Consider the following 17,880-nt stretch of genomic DNA (forward strand, 5'->3'; position numbering starts at 1 on the left):
CAGAAAGTGTAGTTGGTTTACAAAAAATATTTACTATTTATTCCTTTTCTAAGACATGTTCAGTGCAATACAACTTTTGACAAGCACCTCTGGATATTTTACTAAGTCTAAATGCCTCTTTGGATGGTTGAAAATATGTTGTCAAAATTATAGTTTAAGTTGTTTGCAAAATTTGTTCAATAAAAAGGTTTTATATTTTGACTGCAACTGTCATGCAATGTGATTCCTTCTCTTCATTAGTGCCACCCCCTTGAAAACTATCACTTTATGGGGCCATGCAAGCCTGTATTAATACTTGTGTGCACATTAAAATGTTTTTTTGTACAATGTACAATTCTGATGTCATTGGAATAGGTTATTCTTAGCCAGTCTATTGCAGTAATTGCAGTGGAAAATGTGGTTAATATCCACTCGTGCATGGGAAAAAAATACCGTGAAACCAGTATAATTTTGAAAAATACCGTGACATAGAATTTTGGTCGTATTGCCTAGCACTAATATAGAGTAGATAGTGAGCCATAAACCTCCTTGGCATCAACCCTAGTGTGACTCAGGTTCAGAATTCCTTGTCAGTACGAATAGGCCCAAATCAGACTTGGGGTGACAGGTAAATGATTCGTTTTACAATGTTAAGCCCAAATAATTTTTGGGGCAGTGATATACTCCCATCTAGTGGATGAAATAACAGGCTGCAAACAATCATGAATATGTCTGTGCATTTTGCCACATTATGGTAACTGTGGGAACTCATTAATATTAAGTAGGGCATAGCTTTCAACCAAAAACACAATGGCAAATTAAAATCCACAAAACCAGTTTTAGAACAATCTGAAACTGAATCATTGCTTGAATTGAGTGATGACAATGTGAATTGCTCATCAAACGTTGATATGGGCAGTGAAATTCCAGCAGCCATACATACCACATGCACTTCAGAACAGGGCATCCACTGGCAGCTAAGCGTGTTCAGGCCCGGCCCGTACTTGGATGGGAGATCATTTAGGAAAAGCTTGGGTTGCTGCAGGAAGAGGTGCTGATGAGGCCAGCAGGGGGCGCTTACTCTGTTGTCTGATTGTGGATCCCGATGCCTTAGTGCAGTGACGGGGACACTGTGCTGTAAAAATGGCACAGTCCTTAGGATGAAATATAAAACTGAGGTCCTGACTTTCTATGGTAATTAAAGATCCCTGGGGATCCTTCATAAAGAAAAGGGTGTATGCTGATGTCCTGGCTAAATTGCCCACTATGGCCTAGTCATTCTGACACCCTAATCATATCCTGTCTCTAATTGGCTATCTTGTTCTCACCCCTTCACCACCTAACAACTCCTGTGCAGTGAGCATACTGGCACAAAAATGGCTGCTGTCACATCATCCAGATGGGTGCTAGATGTTAGTGGTCATTGAAGTGGTCCCCAGCTCATTGAAGTGCTTTGAGTAGTGAGAAAGCGCTATATAAATGTGCTATATAAAAGACGTCATCTTCTGCTTCATATTTGTCGTCTTCTTCTTCTTGTTTGTCGACTTCTTAAATTGACACCTGTTTTGTAGATTCCGACCTGCCTAGTTTCAGTGATGCTTGTGTTTGATGTCAACTTCGTTCTACTGACAGTCCTGCACCTTCTTGTTCCACATTTACGAGTAACCTTGGTCTAAAGATGTCGGTTGATTATGATTATCTGAACTATTTGATTTGTTGATGATAGTCTGGTGGAGAAAATAGTTGTTGCAACAAACCTCTGTGCAGATCAGTCGCTACAAACCATTTGCTTGTCACAGTCATTGGCAGCCCATCGCTGAAGACAACATGTGGGTATGATATTGCAGGGCACAATGGGTAATTCCAGTCCAGGGATGGCACTGTTCCACAAAATGGTTGTTGCAGATGCCCACTTTTGGTAAAGTTATGAGAGAGCAGTTGTTTAAGAATCATTATGAAGTATCTGCATCTCACTAATAACGATGACTTTGATGAAGCCAGTCATCCTGCACGGAATCTGTACAAACTGTGGGATGTATATCAGGAGATCATCAAAAATATGCAGATTGTCTGTGTTTTCGATTGTGACATAAATATTGACGAAAGTCTAATGGGTTTCAAGGGAAGGCTGTCATTGACATAGTACTTTACATCCAAATGGGCACAATTTGGTATTAAGTTGTACGTGCTGTGTTAAGCAAGTTCTGGATACCTCTGTTCTGTTTACAGAAAAATCTTTCAAAATTTGACTGTTTCAAAACCTGTTACACGAAGCACATAAGAAATTTGACAAACAAGAGGAGACTATTTAGTCTAGCAAGCTTTTTGGTTTCTTGAAGGTTGTCAAGGGTTCTGCTTCAACTCCATATCTTGGTAGTTTGTTCCAGAGTCCCACAACATTTTGTGTAAAGATGTGCCTCCTGGCTTCAATTTTAAATGCACTTCCCCTTCATTTCCACTGATATCCTTGATTACGTGACTCACCCTTACACCCTTAAGTTGAAACCTTTCTGCTGGATCTACCTTATTAATGCCTTTGAAGATTTTGAAGTCCTAGATTAGGTCTCCATGCAGTCTCCTCTGCTCAGGACTAAACCGATTTAATTCTCTGAGTCTGTCACAGTAGGATATGTCATTAACTCCCACGATGCACTTGGTTCTTCTCCTTGTCTGCTTTGTCTTTCTTGTGATGACAAAACTCCACACAATACTTCAGATGTGGTAACACCAATTTGAGAATTACATCCCTTGACTTATCCCTTGGTTATATCATAAAAACTATTAAATTTAACATTTTATTTGCCGGGCGGCACGGTGGCGCAGTGGGTAGCGCTGCTGCCTCGCAGTTGGGTGATCTGGGGACCTGGGTTCGCTTCCCGGGTCCTCCCTGTGTGGAGTTTGCATGTTCTCCCCGTGTCTGCATGGGTTTCCTCCGGGCTCTCCGGTTTCTTCCCACAGTCCAAAGACATACAGGTTAGGTGGATTGGCGATTCTGAATTGGCCCTAGTGTGTGCTTGGTGTGTGGGTGTGTTTGTGTGTGTCCTGCGGTGGGTTGGCACCCTGCCCAGGATTGTTTCCTGCCTTGTGCCCTGTGTTGGCTGGGATTGGCTCCAGCAGACCCCCGTGACCCTGTGTTCGGATTCAGCGGGTTGGAAAATGGATGGATGGATGGATGGATGGATTTTATTTGCCTTTTTAATCACATCTGTGCATGGCTTAGTCAATGAAAATGTTGTTTCAACATAAACCCCAAAATCCTTTTCACAAGTTGTTTCCAGAATGCTCAGTGTCTCCCATCTTGTATTTATAATTGACTACCCATTCACCGCGGCTCCAACCAGGTAGTAGTGAAACAGGACAAACTTTAAAAATCAATAATAATAATAATAATTAATTATTATAATAATTCATTACATTTATATAGCGCTTTTCTCAGTACTCAAAGCGCTATCCACACAGGGAGGAACCGGGAAGCGAACCCATAACAAAAAGGTATTGCTAGCTAAGCAGAGGCAAGTTACGCTCCAAAACACAGAGGTAGACTGACTCCCCACTGCTGACGTCATGCTTCCCCCTCCCCTCAGCCCGCAGCCCCTTTCTCGGATTAGCATGAATATATCACTCCTGCAAGCGAAATATGATTCTTAGAGCGATGAGAGAAGTCGCAAAATCAACTGAATTTTTCAAGCAAATTCTAGAAAAAAAACCCGATCTAAATCTGTTAAGTAGTTCTTCTGTTCGCTAGCTAAGCGGGTGTAAGATACGCCCCGAGGCTGGCACGTGAGTGAGGATGACCCTGCTCCCCTCCCCTTGGCCTGCTGTGTCTCTCTCAGATACGCGCAAATTAATCGGTACTGCAAGCAAACTTAGCGTGATGAGAGAAGTCGCAAAATCAACTAGAATGTTCAAGCAAATTATAGAAAAAAAACCCGATCTAAATCTGTTAAGTAGTTCTCTCGTGAAAAGCGGACAGAGGTTGGATTTTATATACTGTATATATAGAGATGTTCCTTTTGCCTACATGTAGAACTTTACGCTTTTCTGCATTAGACTCCATTATGCAAGTTTCTGTCTGCTTATCTTTCTTGATAGCTAGCTTGCTATCTCTCTACTATATAGTGCCTTTCATATATCTCTAGATAGATAGCATATCATAAGCTACCGTGGCTGCCTGTTGGTCTGTCCAGGATTTTAAATCGCCTGTAGCTTGCGTTTGACGTATTGACCTGAAATTTGGTACACTTACACTATGTGACGTCTACTGACCGCTTTTGGGGTGATAATTGACCTCCAAGGTTATTCCTCTTTTTGTTTTTATTTTATTTTATTGTAGAATCAACTCTCGGCACATGCGTACGGGTGCCATTCTCATCCCTACCACCTTTGCCGTCACTTCCCCTACCTCTTCATATCTTAAATCATTCTTGAAGCAGATTGAACACTTAAATGCCAGCTTAAGTGAAAAATTAAGGAAAACATACTAAGTGATTGCAACACAAACACTGACTTAATCAGTTTGAACGCGAAAAGATGCAGACGAAAGAAGAGAAGAAGCAGGCCGCTAGGGTAGAGAAAAGAAGAGCAGCACAAGAAGCAGCAAACACATCAACCTCTGAGCTAACGAATGATAAATGTACAGAGAAGGAGAATGAAAACTAGGAATGCTCAAGTCAAGTGGATTCACTACACAATATCGTGCAGTACACAGTTACTGGTAAATTATAATGTACCATTCATATCTGTCTTTAGCACCTCTTTTCTTTATGTATTGTGACACTTGGGGTCGCTGTTGCCCCGTAAAACCCACAGACAACACGTCTAAACACCAGGTTAAAGTCCCAGTAATATTTTTAATTTGTACAATAATGTGCACAAAGCACCTCCACTCCCACAATACACAATAATAATCAATAATCACAACAATAAATCCTCCTCTCCACCCAGCAACTCTGCCAGTCTTCCTCCCAACTACAGCTCTCCTGCTGGGTTTCCCACAGCCCTTTAAATAGTCCTTGATCCGGAAGTGCTCCTGTCCTTCAGTCCACGTGATTCTATAGCACTTCCGGGACAGATAAAGTGTTATATTTTTCTTCAGCCCGGAAATACTTCAGTTCTTCCGTCCCCGTGACCTGGGAGTACTTCCGGGCTATACGGGAAATAAAAATCCCCTTGTCTTCCAGCAGCGTCTCACGGTGGCCCCCAGGGTTCCCAACAGCGCTGTGAAACTGAACTCTATCTCCCATGGTGCCCTGCAGGAATCCTGGGCACTTCTATGCTGCAGGGGAGACGCCATCTAGCGGCCTGGATGTGTCGGCTGGGATGAGTTGCTGGCCATCCATCATAGTATCTACTGGGGTCTTCTAACCTACAAAAGATGTTTGAGTTGGACTTGAGAGTTCTCCCTCATTCTGCCTGTTCAATGCAAGTAGAAATTTTATTGTATGTTACCAACTGACACAACAGATATCTGTAAAAGCAGGAAAGCTAGCTTGACTCTGCTGCTACTCCAAGGCCTTACTGGATATTTCAAGTTTGATCTTAAGCCTTTTTCTTGACTAACAACCTCTGTTTATTTTTTTTGCTTTGTTCTTTAGGCCCATCCATTGCAGCCATGGCCTCGGATAACCCTAGCGCACAAAATCCTAGCTGCAAGATTCTAACCTTCCGACCCACCATGGAAGAGTTTAAAGACTTCAAGAAGTACATGGCCTACATAGAGTCACAAGGTGCACACCGGGCTGGCCTGGCTAAGGTAGGGAAGCTTGTCTCCATTCATATTGTGTTTGCCGAAGCAGAATGTTCTTGCTTGAATCTCTGCTCCTCACCCTGTTTTCGTCATTCTTTTTTTTTCCTTATCATCAATTTTTCAGCTTTTCTTTGCTTTCCTCCACTCTGTTTCCGTCTTACCATTTTCTCACAGAAATTCCATACACATTTTTACATTTGTTGTTCTCTTCTCTCATATCTGCAGGTAATTCCACCACCGGAGTGGAAGCCACGCAAAACATACGACTCGATAGATGAGATGGTAATTCCCGCTCCCATCACACAGGTTGTTACTGGGCAGTCTGGCCTGTTCACACAATACAACATTCAGAGGAAGCCCATGACGGTGGGGGAGTACCGTAAACTTGCCAACAGCGAAAAGTAAGTTTGCGAGGAATTTATTTTGCTAGGAGTCTTAACAGAAAACTATAGCTTTTTGCTGGCAGGCTCTTATCATTTGCAAGCCTTGCATTTGTGTGTGTGAAAAAGTTGGACAGTATGGAAAATACTAATAAAAAGGGATGATTGTTAAATTTACTTGGACTTAATATTCAACCAAAAACAGTATAAATACAAGGTATTTCAATGTCTGTCGTGGTTGGCTAGATTGTTTTTGAAGATCAGTTTAAGTCAAAAGTTTTCATACACTTTGGGTGAGTTCTTTAAAACTCACTTTATAACCCTGCACCAATTTTAAACTAACAAACTATGCATTTGACATATCGTTTAAGATGTCTGCTTTGTGCAGGGTAAAAGTAATTTTTCCACCAGTGTTCACAGACCTCGGAGTATTTCACTTTTTATTGATCATATCACAGTTCCAGTGGGTCACAAGTTGATATATACTTTGTTAACTGTGCCTTTAAACAGCTTGGAAAATTCCAGAAAATTATATCAAGCCTTTAGGTACTGTATATACTCACGTATAAGTCGGGTCTTGAAACCTGAAAAATCAATCTTAAAATTAGACCCCGACTTGTACGCCCGTTCAAAAATACGACACTTAATTTTTTTTTTTTTTTTACATCTTCTTGCTTCCTCCACCAGTTTCTCAGATGCATCGAACTTCGTCGCAGCAGTGCAGTTACTAATTTCTTTCGCCAATTCAATTGACTTTTAATTTAAAACCAGCTTCATATTTTCTTCTGATCGAACGCTCCCATTGTAGATAAGGGATGCTCTTATGATAAATATGTATGAGGGTGTGAGATACAAATAACACAAAACAGTGCAAACGTCACTTCAGAATAGTTTGGGTATTACCGTGTGGTCATGTAGGCACAATACATAGGAAAAAAATGGCAGTGTGCTCCGTGGTTACTCTCTCAGGTGAGCGTTAGCATATCATAATCTCTTGGACCGCATTCGACTTATACGACCGACATTATAAAATACCGGAAATTATTCAGTAAAATCAAACCCTGACTTATCTGTGGGAGAACTTAAACGTGAGTATATAAGGTAATTAGATAATTCGCTTCCGATAACCAGTTAGCCCATGTGGGTGTATCTTAAGGCCGACCATCAAACTCATTGCTTCTTTGCTTGACATAATGGGAAAATTAAAAGAAATCAACCAAGACCTCAGAAAAATAAATGGTGTACCTAAACAAATCTGTTCTCATCTTTGGGAAGAATTTTCAAACACCTGAAGGTTCCATGTTCCTCTGTACAAACAATAATACGCAAGCATAAATGCCATGGGACAGCACAGCCTTTATGCCACTCAGGAACGAGATGCTTTCTGTCTCCTAGAGAAGAACGTACTTTGATGGATAAATAATAAATGTAGTCACAAATAAATAAAGTCACAGTGAATATTACAGTCAATGTAACACTCATGAGTTCCACACGGGTCGTGTATAGGTGTGTGACTATGTGTGGTTGATGCAGATGTTCAGTTCAATCAGTGGTGGTTTCCGTTATGTGCAGGGGCAGTGATTGCTTTGCATGTAATATGATAATTGCTTTGAGGTAAAAGATGTTCTTCAGCCTGATAGTGTGGGTATGCAGGGCTCTGTAGCACTTGCCAAAGGGCAGAGGAGTAAAAATGCTATGACCTTGGATCTTTACAAATGTTCTTGCTTTTCTGCTGTGGCAGGTAGTGAAGATATCTTCCAATGAACAATAGCTGAGTGCCAGTAATTCTCCGAGCCATTTTGATGATACGCTGGAGGGTCTTCCTGTTCTCAGAAGTGTGCAGCCAGAGTGCCCCACTGTAATGCAGACTGTTGTGGAAGTTTTGCTTTCAGAAAGTGAAGCCTCTGAATGCCTTTCTTGGCCATTGCTGTCGTGTTTGTTGTCTACGACAGGTCCTGTCTGATGTGGACAGAGGTGGGTAGAGTAGCCACAAATTGTACTCAACTAAGAGTAGCGTTACTTCAAAATAATATTAGTCAAGTAGAAGTAAAAAGTAGTCATCCAAAAAATTACTCAAGTAAGAGTAAAAAAGTATTTGGTGAAAAGAATACTTAAGTACTGAGTAACTGTTTGAATATAATAAATTCTTTATTTTTTAGAAATGTAACAGGACAGACAAAGTATAAAATAATGTGCAAATTCTGCTATTTCCAAATAATAAAAAATGAGTAAAAATAAATAACATCTTTACAAAATAAAGATACACAAATAACGCAAAGTTCCAAATCTCAGTTTTTCACAATGCTTTTGAAGCCAATACCTAGAGTAGGTAACATGTATGTTTGAGCAGTGCAAACTACTTACAGTGACAAGATATATTGTACACTGACAGTATCATACTGCATATTCACTTTGTGGTGTAGCGAGTCCGCAGCTTCAAACAAAAAAAAAAAAAAAAAAGGCCAGTTTGAAATCCATAAAGCTGTGTCACTCTCCGTAGGCGCAATTGCACAACCGCGGGGAGTTAATGAGGTAGTTGGAGCGAGTCACACGTGCGGGTGCGATCGTTCTCAGTTGCTTCATTGGCTTTCTGTGGCGTGTGATTAAGGCCCACGGAGACGGGAGTGTATATATGCGGGTCGGCACAAAAAAAGAAGGGGGAATCAAAGAAAAGAGTCTGTAGGGGACCAGCATCGTCACACACTTGCCCTCCAAATAGCACAGCTGATAGAAAATAACATTAGAACAAGGCAGCTTGTGCACGTACAAGAAGTCTCACTTTACCTTGACTGTCTGTGTCTGTGCATGTTTGGTTAAAACCTGCTTGTTCTTCACTCAGTGAAGTGATGGTTAAGCTGTGACCGTTTAGCAGTGAACAGGAGCCCCGCATGACTAAAAGTCTTTTAAAGGCTGCAGACGCAGAAAGTTTGTGTGTGATCATGTGACTGCATGGCTACGTCTGATGGGTGAAACGGAGTCATGTGATTATTGTTGCTACATCAGATTGGTGAAACAGTCATGCAGTAGATCCACTGGCGACTTCTCTCTGGTGTATCTAATGTGTAAATGGAAAAAAGTAACAAGTTGAGTGTTGCCCAATGTAGTGGAGTAAGAGTAACGTTTCTTCTTCACAAATATAATACAATACAATACAATACAGTTTATTTTTGTATAGCCCAAAATCACACAAGAAGTGCCGCAATGGGCTTTAACAGGCCCTGCCTCTTGACAGCCCCCCAGCCTTGACTCTCTAATAAGAAAAAACTCCCAAAAAAACCTTGTAGGGAAAAAATGGAAGAAACCTCAGGAAAGGCAGTTCAAAGAGAGACCCCTTTCCAGGTAGGTTGGGCGTGCAGTGGGTGTCAAAAGAAGGGGGTCAATACAATACAATGCAGTACACAGAACAGAGCAATTTCTCAATATAGTAAGAAATAAAAAATATAAATTTTAGAAGTACAGAGCAGAATTTAACAGTAGATGATATATTCCATAATAAGATATGGATTTGTGTAGAGTCCTGGAGACCTCATCCTTCAAGCTGCCTCCCCCATTTGGCCATTCCACGGCTGAAACAGTGCTGGGCCAGCCAATCCGATGAAAGGACCCCTCTTTCCCACGATTCCTGCGATCCTCCATCTGGGATGACTTTTCCTTAGGCAGGCAAAATAACTTGACAGGTGGGCCATGGCACCAAGTGCCACATTTGAGTACCGAGAAAAAAACAGAATAAGTGAGGGTTATTATACAATTATAACTGTCATGTTACTTATGTTTAAGTGCTAATGACTAACAACAGAGATGCAGTCTGTACAGTTAATCAGCAGCTCTAGTCAGGATATGCTAAACTGAAGTAGTGAGTCTTCAGCCGGGATTTAAAAGCTGAGACCGAAGGGGCATCTCTTATAGTAGCAGGCAGACCAGTCCACAGTTTAGGGGCCCTGTAACTAAAAGCTCAACCTCCCACTGTTATTTTATTAATCCTTGGAATCATAAGCAGACCGGCATCTTGAGATCTTAATGTGCGCTCAGGTTTGTAAGTCATGATAAGTTCAGACAAGTAAGCCGGACCTCGACCATTTAATGCTTTATATGTTAAAAGAAGGATTTTGAAATCTGCCCTAAACTTAACCAGGAGCCAGTGTAAGGATTTAAGAACTGGAGTTATGTGTTCGTATTTTCTTGTTCTTGTAGTACTAGGGTGTTGTACCGTGTTAGCCATTATGAATGTAGAGAAAAGCCAAGCAAAATGACACCTTTTATTGGCTAACTAAAAAGATTACAATATGCAAGCTTTCGAGGCAACTCAGGCCCCTTCTTCAGGCAAGATCCTGAAGAAGGGGCCTGAGTTGCCTCGAAAGCTTGCATATTGTAATCTTGTTCTTGTAATAATTCTTGCAGCTGCATTTTGGATTAACTGGAAGCTGTATAAAGAACAGTTTGAACATCCAGTGAACACCGCATTGCAGTAGTCAATCCTACTAGAGATAAATGCATGAATTAGTTTCTCAGAATCCTGTTTATTTAGAAAGCACCTTAATTTCCTAACATTTTTAAGATGGAAGAAACATGTTTTGGACAACTTTGTAATATGTGCTTTAAATGACATGCTAGAGTCAAAGATAACTCCTAGATTGCGGGCTGATTCAGTAAAATTGACTGGGATTCCAACTGAGTGAAATGATGACAAAATATTGTTGTGATCAGCATCATTCCCTCCAACAATTAACATCTCTGTTTTATCTGTATTTAAAGACAAGTAGTTCTCATTCATCCACTCCTTTAATTCGCTAACACAACTAATTAAAGACAACATTGGAGAAACTTCATTTGATTTAAATGAAAGGTATAACTGGGTGTCATCTGCATACGAGTGAAAATTAGCATTATGTTAATGTACTCAAGTAAAAGTAAAAAGTATGGTGCAGCAAAGCTACTCTTAGAAGTACAATTTTTTTTAAATGTTACTCAAGTAAATGTACCTTGTTACTACCCACCTCTGGATGTGGACTCCCAAGAACCTGAAACTCTGGACTGTCTCCACCCTGTTGCCGCTAATGCTTATGGGATGCTGACCACTGTAGTTCAGTCTCTTGAAGTCCAGAATCGGTTCCTTTTTTTCTTGGAATTGAGGGCAAGGTTGTTGTTCTGGCTCCAGATTCTCAACCTCTTCTCTATTGGCTGCTGCTTTGTCATTATTGCTGATCAGGCCTATCACTGTGGTGTCGTTTGCAAATTTTATTATGATGTTAGTATCATGGGTGGGTTTGCAGAAGTTTGTGAAGAGGGGTTAAAGGAGAGGGCTCAGTACATAGCCCTGCGGTACCCTGATGTTCAGTGTTACTGATGAAGACAAGTTCTTACCTATGCGCACACAGAAAGTCTAAAATCTGGTTACACAGGTGTGGTCAAGGAGGCCTACGAACCTGCCTCAGTTATACCAGTTCTGTCTGGAAGAATGGGACAAAATTCCAGCAACTTATGAAGGTTCTGGAAGGCGTCCCAAAATGTTTGGCACAAGTTGAACAATTTAAAGGCAATGCTACCAAATATGAACAAAGTGTATGTAAACTTGTGACCCACCAGAATTGTGATCTGGTCAATAAAAAGTGAAATACTGAGAGGTCTGTGAACATTGCTGGAATAAATGAGTTCTGCCCTGCACAAAGTAGATGTCTTCAACGATTTGCCAAATTTATAGTTTGTTAGTATGAAATCTGTGGAGGGCTTATCAGGTGAGTTTTAAAGAATTCACCCTAAATTTAGGTACATTTCTGACTTCCACTGTATATGTTTATTCTGAAATTGATGGTTACAACATGTTCCAAAAATGTTGGGATAGGCATAGTTAGGACTAAGAACAATATGACAGCTAATGTGAGGCAGTTCTATCAAAGCAGTGTTTGCCAACCTTTGTGGTCTCATGACCCAGTTTTTGATATACCGGGGATTTGGTGTGAGTGGTGGTGTATGTCATGTCTCACTCCATGAATTTAGCATGATTGTCAAAACGGGGTAGGGAATTCTTCCTCTAGGAATTTAGCATGACCATCAAAGCAGAATGGGGAGGTCCTACACATTACATGATTTGAGCGCAATCGTCAATGCTTTTCCTCCTTGGTGATTCCAGCTTGATCATCAGAGCAGAGGTTGGAGTGGTTGTCCAGGATTGGCCATGATCCACCTGCTGCTGCTGCAACTTGAGTGCATTCGTTGGGGTGTTGGTGGGATTTTAGCTGGGGTTGGCTGTGGCCACCACAGTCACTCACAGTTTTGGAAATGCTGTGATAAAGTATACAGGGAGCCTCCAGAAAAGGCCTAGTCCTTCAAGAGCAAGGATGGATCAAGGCTCACCAAATTGCCAAAAGGTGAATTGCCGTTTAATCCAGCATTTGAGATGTCAGTAGTATATTAGGCATTTTATCTTCTACAGTGTACAGTGTAATTAAAGGATCCAAGGAATATTGTCAAATCATAAAGCGCAACGTCGAAAACCACATCTGAATGTGTGTAATCGCTGATCATTTGGGCATTACTGTCTTAAACGGATATCATGACATGGGTTCAGGAGTACCTCGAAAAGCTTTTGTTAGTCCGCACCATTTGCCACAAAGCAGAAGCCAGACATCAACACCATGTCAGGAAGCAATTCTGACTTCTGACCGACCCTGGGTTTGGTCTCATCTGAGATTGAAAGTAACACAATGGAGTTGTTTTGTGGTCATTTGCCTTTCAAGTAATTTTTGGACAAAGCAGTCATCTGTGCTGTTATCAGCATCAGTTCCACAAGCCAGCGTCTGTCATTGTATGGTGGTGTGTCATGGATCCCCTTCTGTCTTTTGGGGAATTATATCGGTGAATTAAATGAACCCAGCAGTAGAAAGCTTGTCTTTTGAGCTTTTATTTCTTTTCATGAAAAGGGGAGACCCCTGCAGTCAACAGATTAACATGAGTGGTTCTCAGTGAACAAAGGGTGCAGCCCTTATTTATACAGTCGGTTTTCTCATAACAGATTTACATATGTCAGTTATCTCTCTATTATAAAAAAAAATCTTGGAAGGGAGACGAGCCGTGATTTTCTTGGAGGGACACCTATACGTCCTACAAGATGAGTTCATGCCCATGGCCGGAAATAAAGGACAAAGAGTAGATGACAAAGTAGAACGTCGTAAAGAAATGTTGGCGCAGTACACATGCAGAGCAGGTTAAAGATAATGGAAGTACGGAAATTCGAAAGTCTCAAAAAAAAGGATAGGAAAGATCGCATTAGCGCTAACAAATGGAAATTATTACTTGGTGAAATAATGGAACAGTGAAAAGAGATCAAATAGATTGTTCGGATTTAAACTTTAAGTCGGAGACTTGTAGATCGTCTAATTTGTGTTGCCATCAGGGAAAAAAAAAAGTAGTGTTTCTTCCCAATGAAGAGGCATATCCGCAAGAATTAAAAGATTCCAAAAACGTTGACGCAGTATGAAGTCCCGTGAGACGGAGACTTTTAACATGAGATTCTTTCAAGTCATGCCCTACTTACACCTACTTTCAAACAAGACCACAGTCATCTAACCTCAGTTGTGTGAATGCTTTTGTCAGACACACATCCTGCGCTCTCAGCTCTTATAAATTTTATCAGGACAATAATTTTATTCGGGCAGCATGGTGGCACAGTGGTAGCGCTGTTGCCTCACAGTAAGGAGACCTGGGTTTGCTTCCCGGGCCCTCCCCATGTCTGCGAGGGTTTCCTCCAGGTGCTCCGGTTTCCTCCCACAGTCCAAAGACATGAAGGTTAGGTGGATTGGCGATTCTAAATTGTCCCTAGTGTGTGCTTGGTATGTAGGTGTGTGTCCTGTGGTGGGTTGGCGCCCTGCCCGGAATTGGTTCCTACCTTGCGCCCTGTGTTGCCTGGGATTGGCTCCAGCAGACTCCCGTGACCCTGTGTTCAGAGTCAGCGGGTTGGAAAATGGTTGGATGGATGGATGGATAATTTTATTCGTTCTAGATGACACGTCAACAACTAAGCGAAGAAGTAAGAGCATGGACAAATATTCAAAAAAGTTGTTTTATTCATTAGAGAGAAAGAAACGATATTCACTCACAGGCAGTTTTACTGTACGTTGCATTGTCACGATGTAAGTCCAAACACGGAATCAAAATTCAATGTGATCTTAAAGAAAAGTTCATTCCAAGTATTGTTTTTACTAAAGTTTTAAAGTAAAAGAGAAAATAATGCATATGTAACAGTTCCCATGAAAATAACAATCTCTTAAAATTGTATATCTGGTGAATCAAACCCGGGGGTGGGCGAGTGAAGCGAGCAGGGGGTGTAGCCCCCTAGTAATGTAAAAGAATACATTTAGTTGGCTACAAATGTAAGGCGACTTAATAATACTTAATAATAACCACAAAATCACACACTGTACACTTGATCTCCTTAATTCAAATTCTAAATCCATTCCTCATACAGGGTCCTTGAACCTTTGCAGCACCTCACTCAGACAGGCGCAACTTGTTGGCCTTTTACCTGTCAGCCTTGAATTCTGTATATGAAATTTATTGCCTGCTTGCATCTCCAAACCTGTATGTGCTGTGACCTTGGCCTTCAACGCACAACTGCGGATAATCCTAAGAAAAACGTGTTCTGAAGAAAGGCACCTTTCTCAGACTTTTAATCCTGTAACGTTTTAACTCCCACAGTCAGTGCCCATGAAATCTGTCTGGTCACCATTAATGCAGAAAGAGGTATACAAATATTTCCAGGTATGTCCATGCATTTTTCAGCTGGGCAAGCGGCAAAGTACATTCTCCCCGGATTAAAAGTGCATGGCTACGTAAGCTGGGTACTCGATTGGCATGCCTGCAGTCCTGGCTTGTGTGGTGCATCATGAAAAGTAAAAATATGGCAATGAAGGCCTCATACAATCGAAGACCTGAACAATGGACGAATGGGGGAGAAGTCGTGCTTGTTGAACTTAACCAACTAGTGTCTTCAGTGCCCCAATGCTTATTAAGTGTTATTAAAAGAAATGGTGATGTGACACAGTAGGAAATACTCAACTGGTCCAGCTTTTTTGGATTGTGTTGCAGTTATCAGATTTGACATGTGAGTTATAGTACTCCCACAATCCTTGGCACAGTGGGCATTAAATGCTCTGCAATGGACTCGATCAGCTGCACCGAGTTCATCTTCATCCAGTGATAGATCGACAGTTTTTAGGTCCCCCAAAAAGTTAATTTCCAGGTAGTATGTGGCCTGCCTGGTTTTCGTGTCCTCTTTAGTGGTATCCAGTGCTTTGTGAGCTCTGGAATGCATTAAGTGGGAAGTAGTAGTATGTGTCCGGCTAAGCGCATCCTGTATTCCGTAACAATGTCTTCCAGTGACTTCAGGACACTCTGCTTCAGCACCTCATGATTTGTAAATGTTTTCTCTGTATGAGGTGCCACGTTTTTGTTGGAGGCACTGCTGGTGAATGATTTTGAGCTTGTGAGCAATCCATTTTGTGTTCCTCCAGGTTTCATGGGCATAGACGGCAGTTGAGATGACAATCATAGCATTTTTTTATGCTTTTTTATGCTAACAGACGAGGATGATCAGATGTGGTGTAAACACCTGAACACACTAGTTGCCTTACCGCTCTGACATTTCATGTCCCTTCCCATGTCGCCATCATATGATATGACACTGCCAGGGTATGTGAATTATTCAGCCTCATCCATTACATGCTGCCTGACGGTTATTTGCACCCTGGATTTACAGTTCTCCCACATGACCTTAGACTTGCTCACCCTGGTTCACGTTCAAGATTCATGGTTCGTGGTTATAGCCAGTAGTATAGGTTTAGTTACAGTCGTGGCCAAAAGATTTGAGAACGACCCAAGTGTTGGTTTTCACAAAGTTTGCTGCTTCAGTGTTTTTAGATCTTTTTGTCAGATGTTTCTCTGGTGTACTGAAGTAGAATTACAAGCAGTTCATAAGTTTCAAAGGCTTTTATTGACAATTATGTTAAGTTTATGTTCAGAGTCCATATTTGCAATGTTGGCCCTTCTTTCTTAAGACCTATGCAGTTCGCCCTGGCAAGCTGTCAGTCAACTTCTGGGATAATTCTGACTGATGCCAGCCCATTCTTGCAGAATCAATGCTTGGAGTTTGTCAGAATTTGTGATTTTTTCTTTGTCCACCCGCCTCGTAAGGATTGATCACAAGTTCTTAATGGGAGGTTCCTGGCCATGGACCCCAAATTTCAATGTTTTGTTCCCCGAGCCACTTAGTTCTCACTTTTGCCATATGGCCCGGTGCTCCATCATGCTGGAAAAGGCATTGTTGGCCGCCAAACTGTTCTTGAATGGCCAGGAGAAGTTGCTTTCAGAGGATGTTTTGGTACCATTCTTTATTCATTTCTTGAGATTGGGGCACCCACCAGTGCAGAGCTTGCTCAGGAATGGCAGCAGGCTGGTGTGAACAAAATATAGAAAGTTGGGGTCCATGGCCAGGGAACAATCTTAGCAGTGAGGCCCATATGTCCCTTTTCCCAGCCACACTTGCCATCTCATGCTGTGGGATCCCAAGTTGTACCCAGGCCATCTAGGAGATGTAATTCTCCCAGGGCGCCCTGGGTCTTCCTCCGGAGTCTCCTCTTAACTTGTTGTGCCCATAAATCCTCCACAGGGAGGCATCTGCAGGCATCATTATTAGATAACCGAACCGTCTCAGTTGGCTCCTCTTGATGTGGGGGGTCAGCAGCTGTACTCTCAGCCTGTCCCTGATGTCTGTGCTTGCTGTCTGTAAGGGAGAGCACAGTCAGCCATTTCGACTGCTTACACCAACAATCCCATTCTTCCCATGTTACCAAAACCTCATGACCATATGTGAGGGTGGGGATGTAGATCGCCTTCTGATTTAGCTCCTTTTTCTGCACTCACTGCCCTTATCCTTCTGTCAATCTCACCATCCCTTTTCCCCCTCACTCGTGAACAAGACCTTGAGGTACGTAAACTCCTCCACTTGAGGCAGTGACTCACCTCCCACTTGGAGAAGACAGTCCACCTTTTCCCTACTGAGGACCATAGCCTTAGATTTGGAGATGCTGATCCTCATCCCTTCTGCTTCACACTCACAAATCGTCCAAATGTATGCTAGAAGTTCACAGCCCGATGAAGCCAACAGGACCATGTCATCTGCAAAAAGCAGTGACACGCTTTTAAGACCACTAAACTGGACCCCCTCCCCTTTCTGGTTGTACCTTGTTATTTAAGATCCAATTTTTGCAGGTTACTTCTGATGCCTACTACTTTCAAATGCTTTTTGAAAGAGTGACCATTAGGAGGCATTGCAGCACGCCAACCACCATGACACAAGTCATGGTACAATACAAAGGTTTATTATACAAATACCTTACAAAAAGGCTTTGGCAATCACAAATACCACAATTCCTCTCTTCTCCTCTCTACTTCCACTCCTCCAGGCGAGCTTTGTCCTTCTACCCGACTGTAACTCACCTGCATGAGGTTGAGTGACATCTTTTATGTTGGACCCGGAAGTACTTCTAGTGCTAGGGAATAGCCTGATGGACATATTTGCAGGTCAGATTGAAGTCCCACAAAGTAAGGGTGATGGATCCCTGCGGCAACCACAGAGCCCAACAAGGCTGCCCAATGGGACTACAGTTCCCAGCATGTCTTGCAGGTGTCCACACAAGTAACATTGCCCAGGATGTCTGCCACTTAGTGCTTTCTGAGGAGCATGTAGTCCTGTCTGGTTGTCTCCCTCTGTGCTTCAGCCAC

General features: G+C 41.9%; 1 protein-coding gene across 3 annotated transcripts in view; it reads left to right on the forward strand.

Moving 5' to 3' along the window:
* Positions 1–17,880, forward strand: part of kdm4b (lysine (K)-specific demethylase 4B) — a 349,744-nt gene that overhangs the window by 70,461 nt on the left and 261,403 nt on the right. For all 3 annotated transcript variants that reach the window (XM_028816605.2, XM_028816603.2, XM_028816604.2), the window contains exons 2-3: positions 5,574–5,731; positions 5,951–6,126. In XM_028816605.2, coding sequence (XP_028672438.1) covers positions 5,591–5,731; positions 5,951–6,126 — 317 coding nt within the window. In that variant the 5' untranslated portion in view covers positions 5,574–5,590. The remainder of the gene's footprint in view (positions 1–5,573; positions 5,732–5,950; positions 6,127–17,880) is intronic.

This window comes from Erpetoichthys calabaricus, chromosome 12, assembly GCF_900747795.2.
Source record: "Erpetoichthys calabaricus chromosome 12, fErpCal1.3, whole genome shotgun sequence".
Taxonomy (NCBI): Eukaryota; Metazoa; Chordata; class Cladistia; order Polypteriformes; family Polypteridae; genus Erpetoichthys; species Erpetoichthys calabaricus.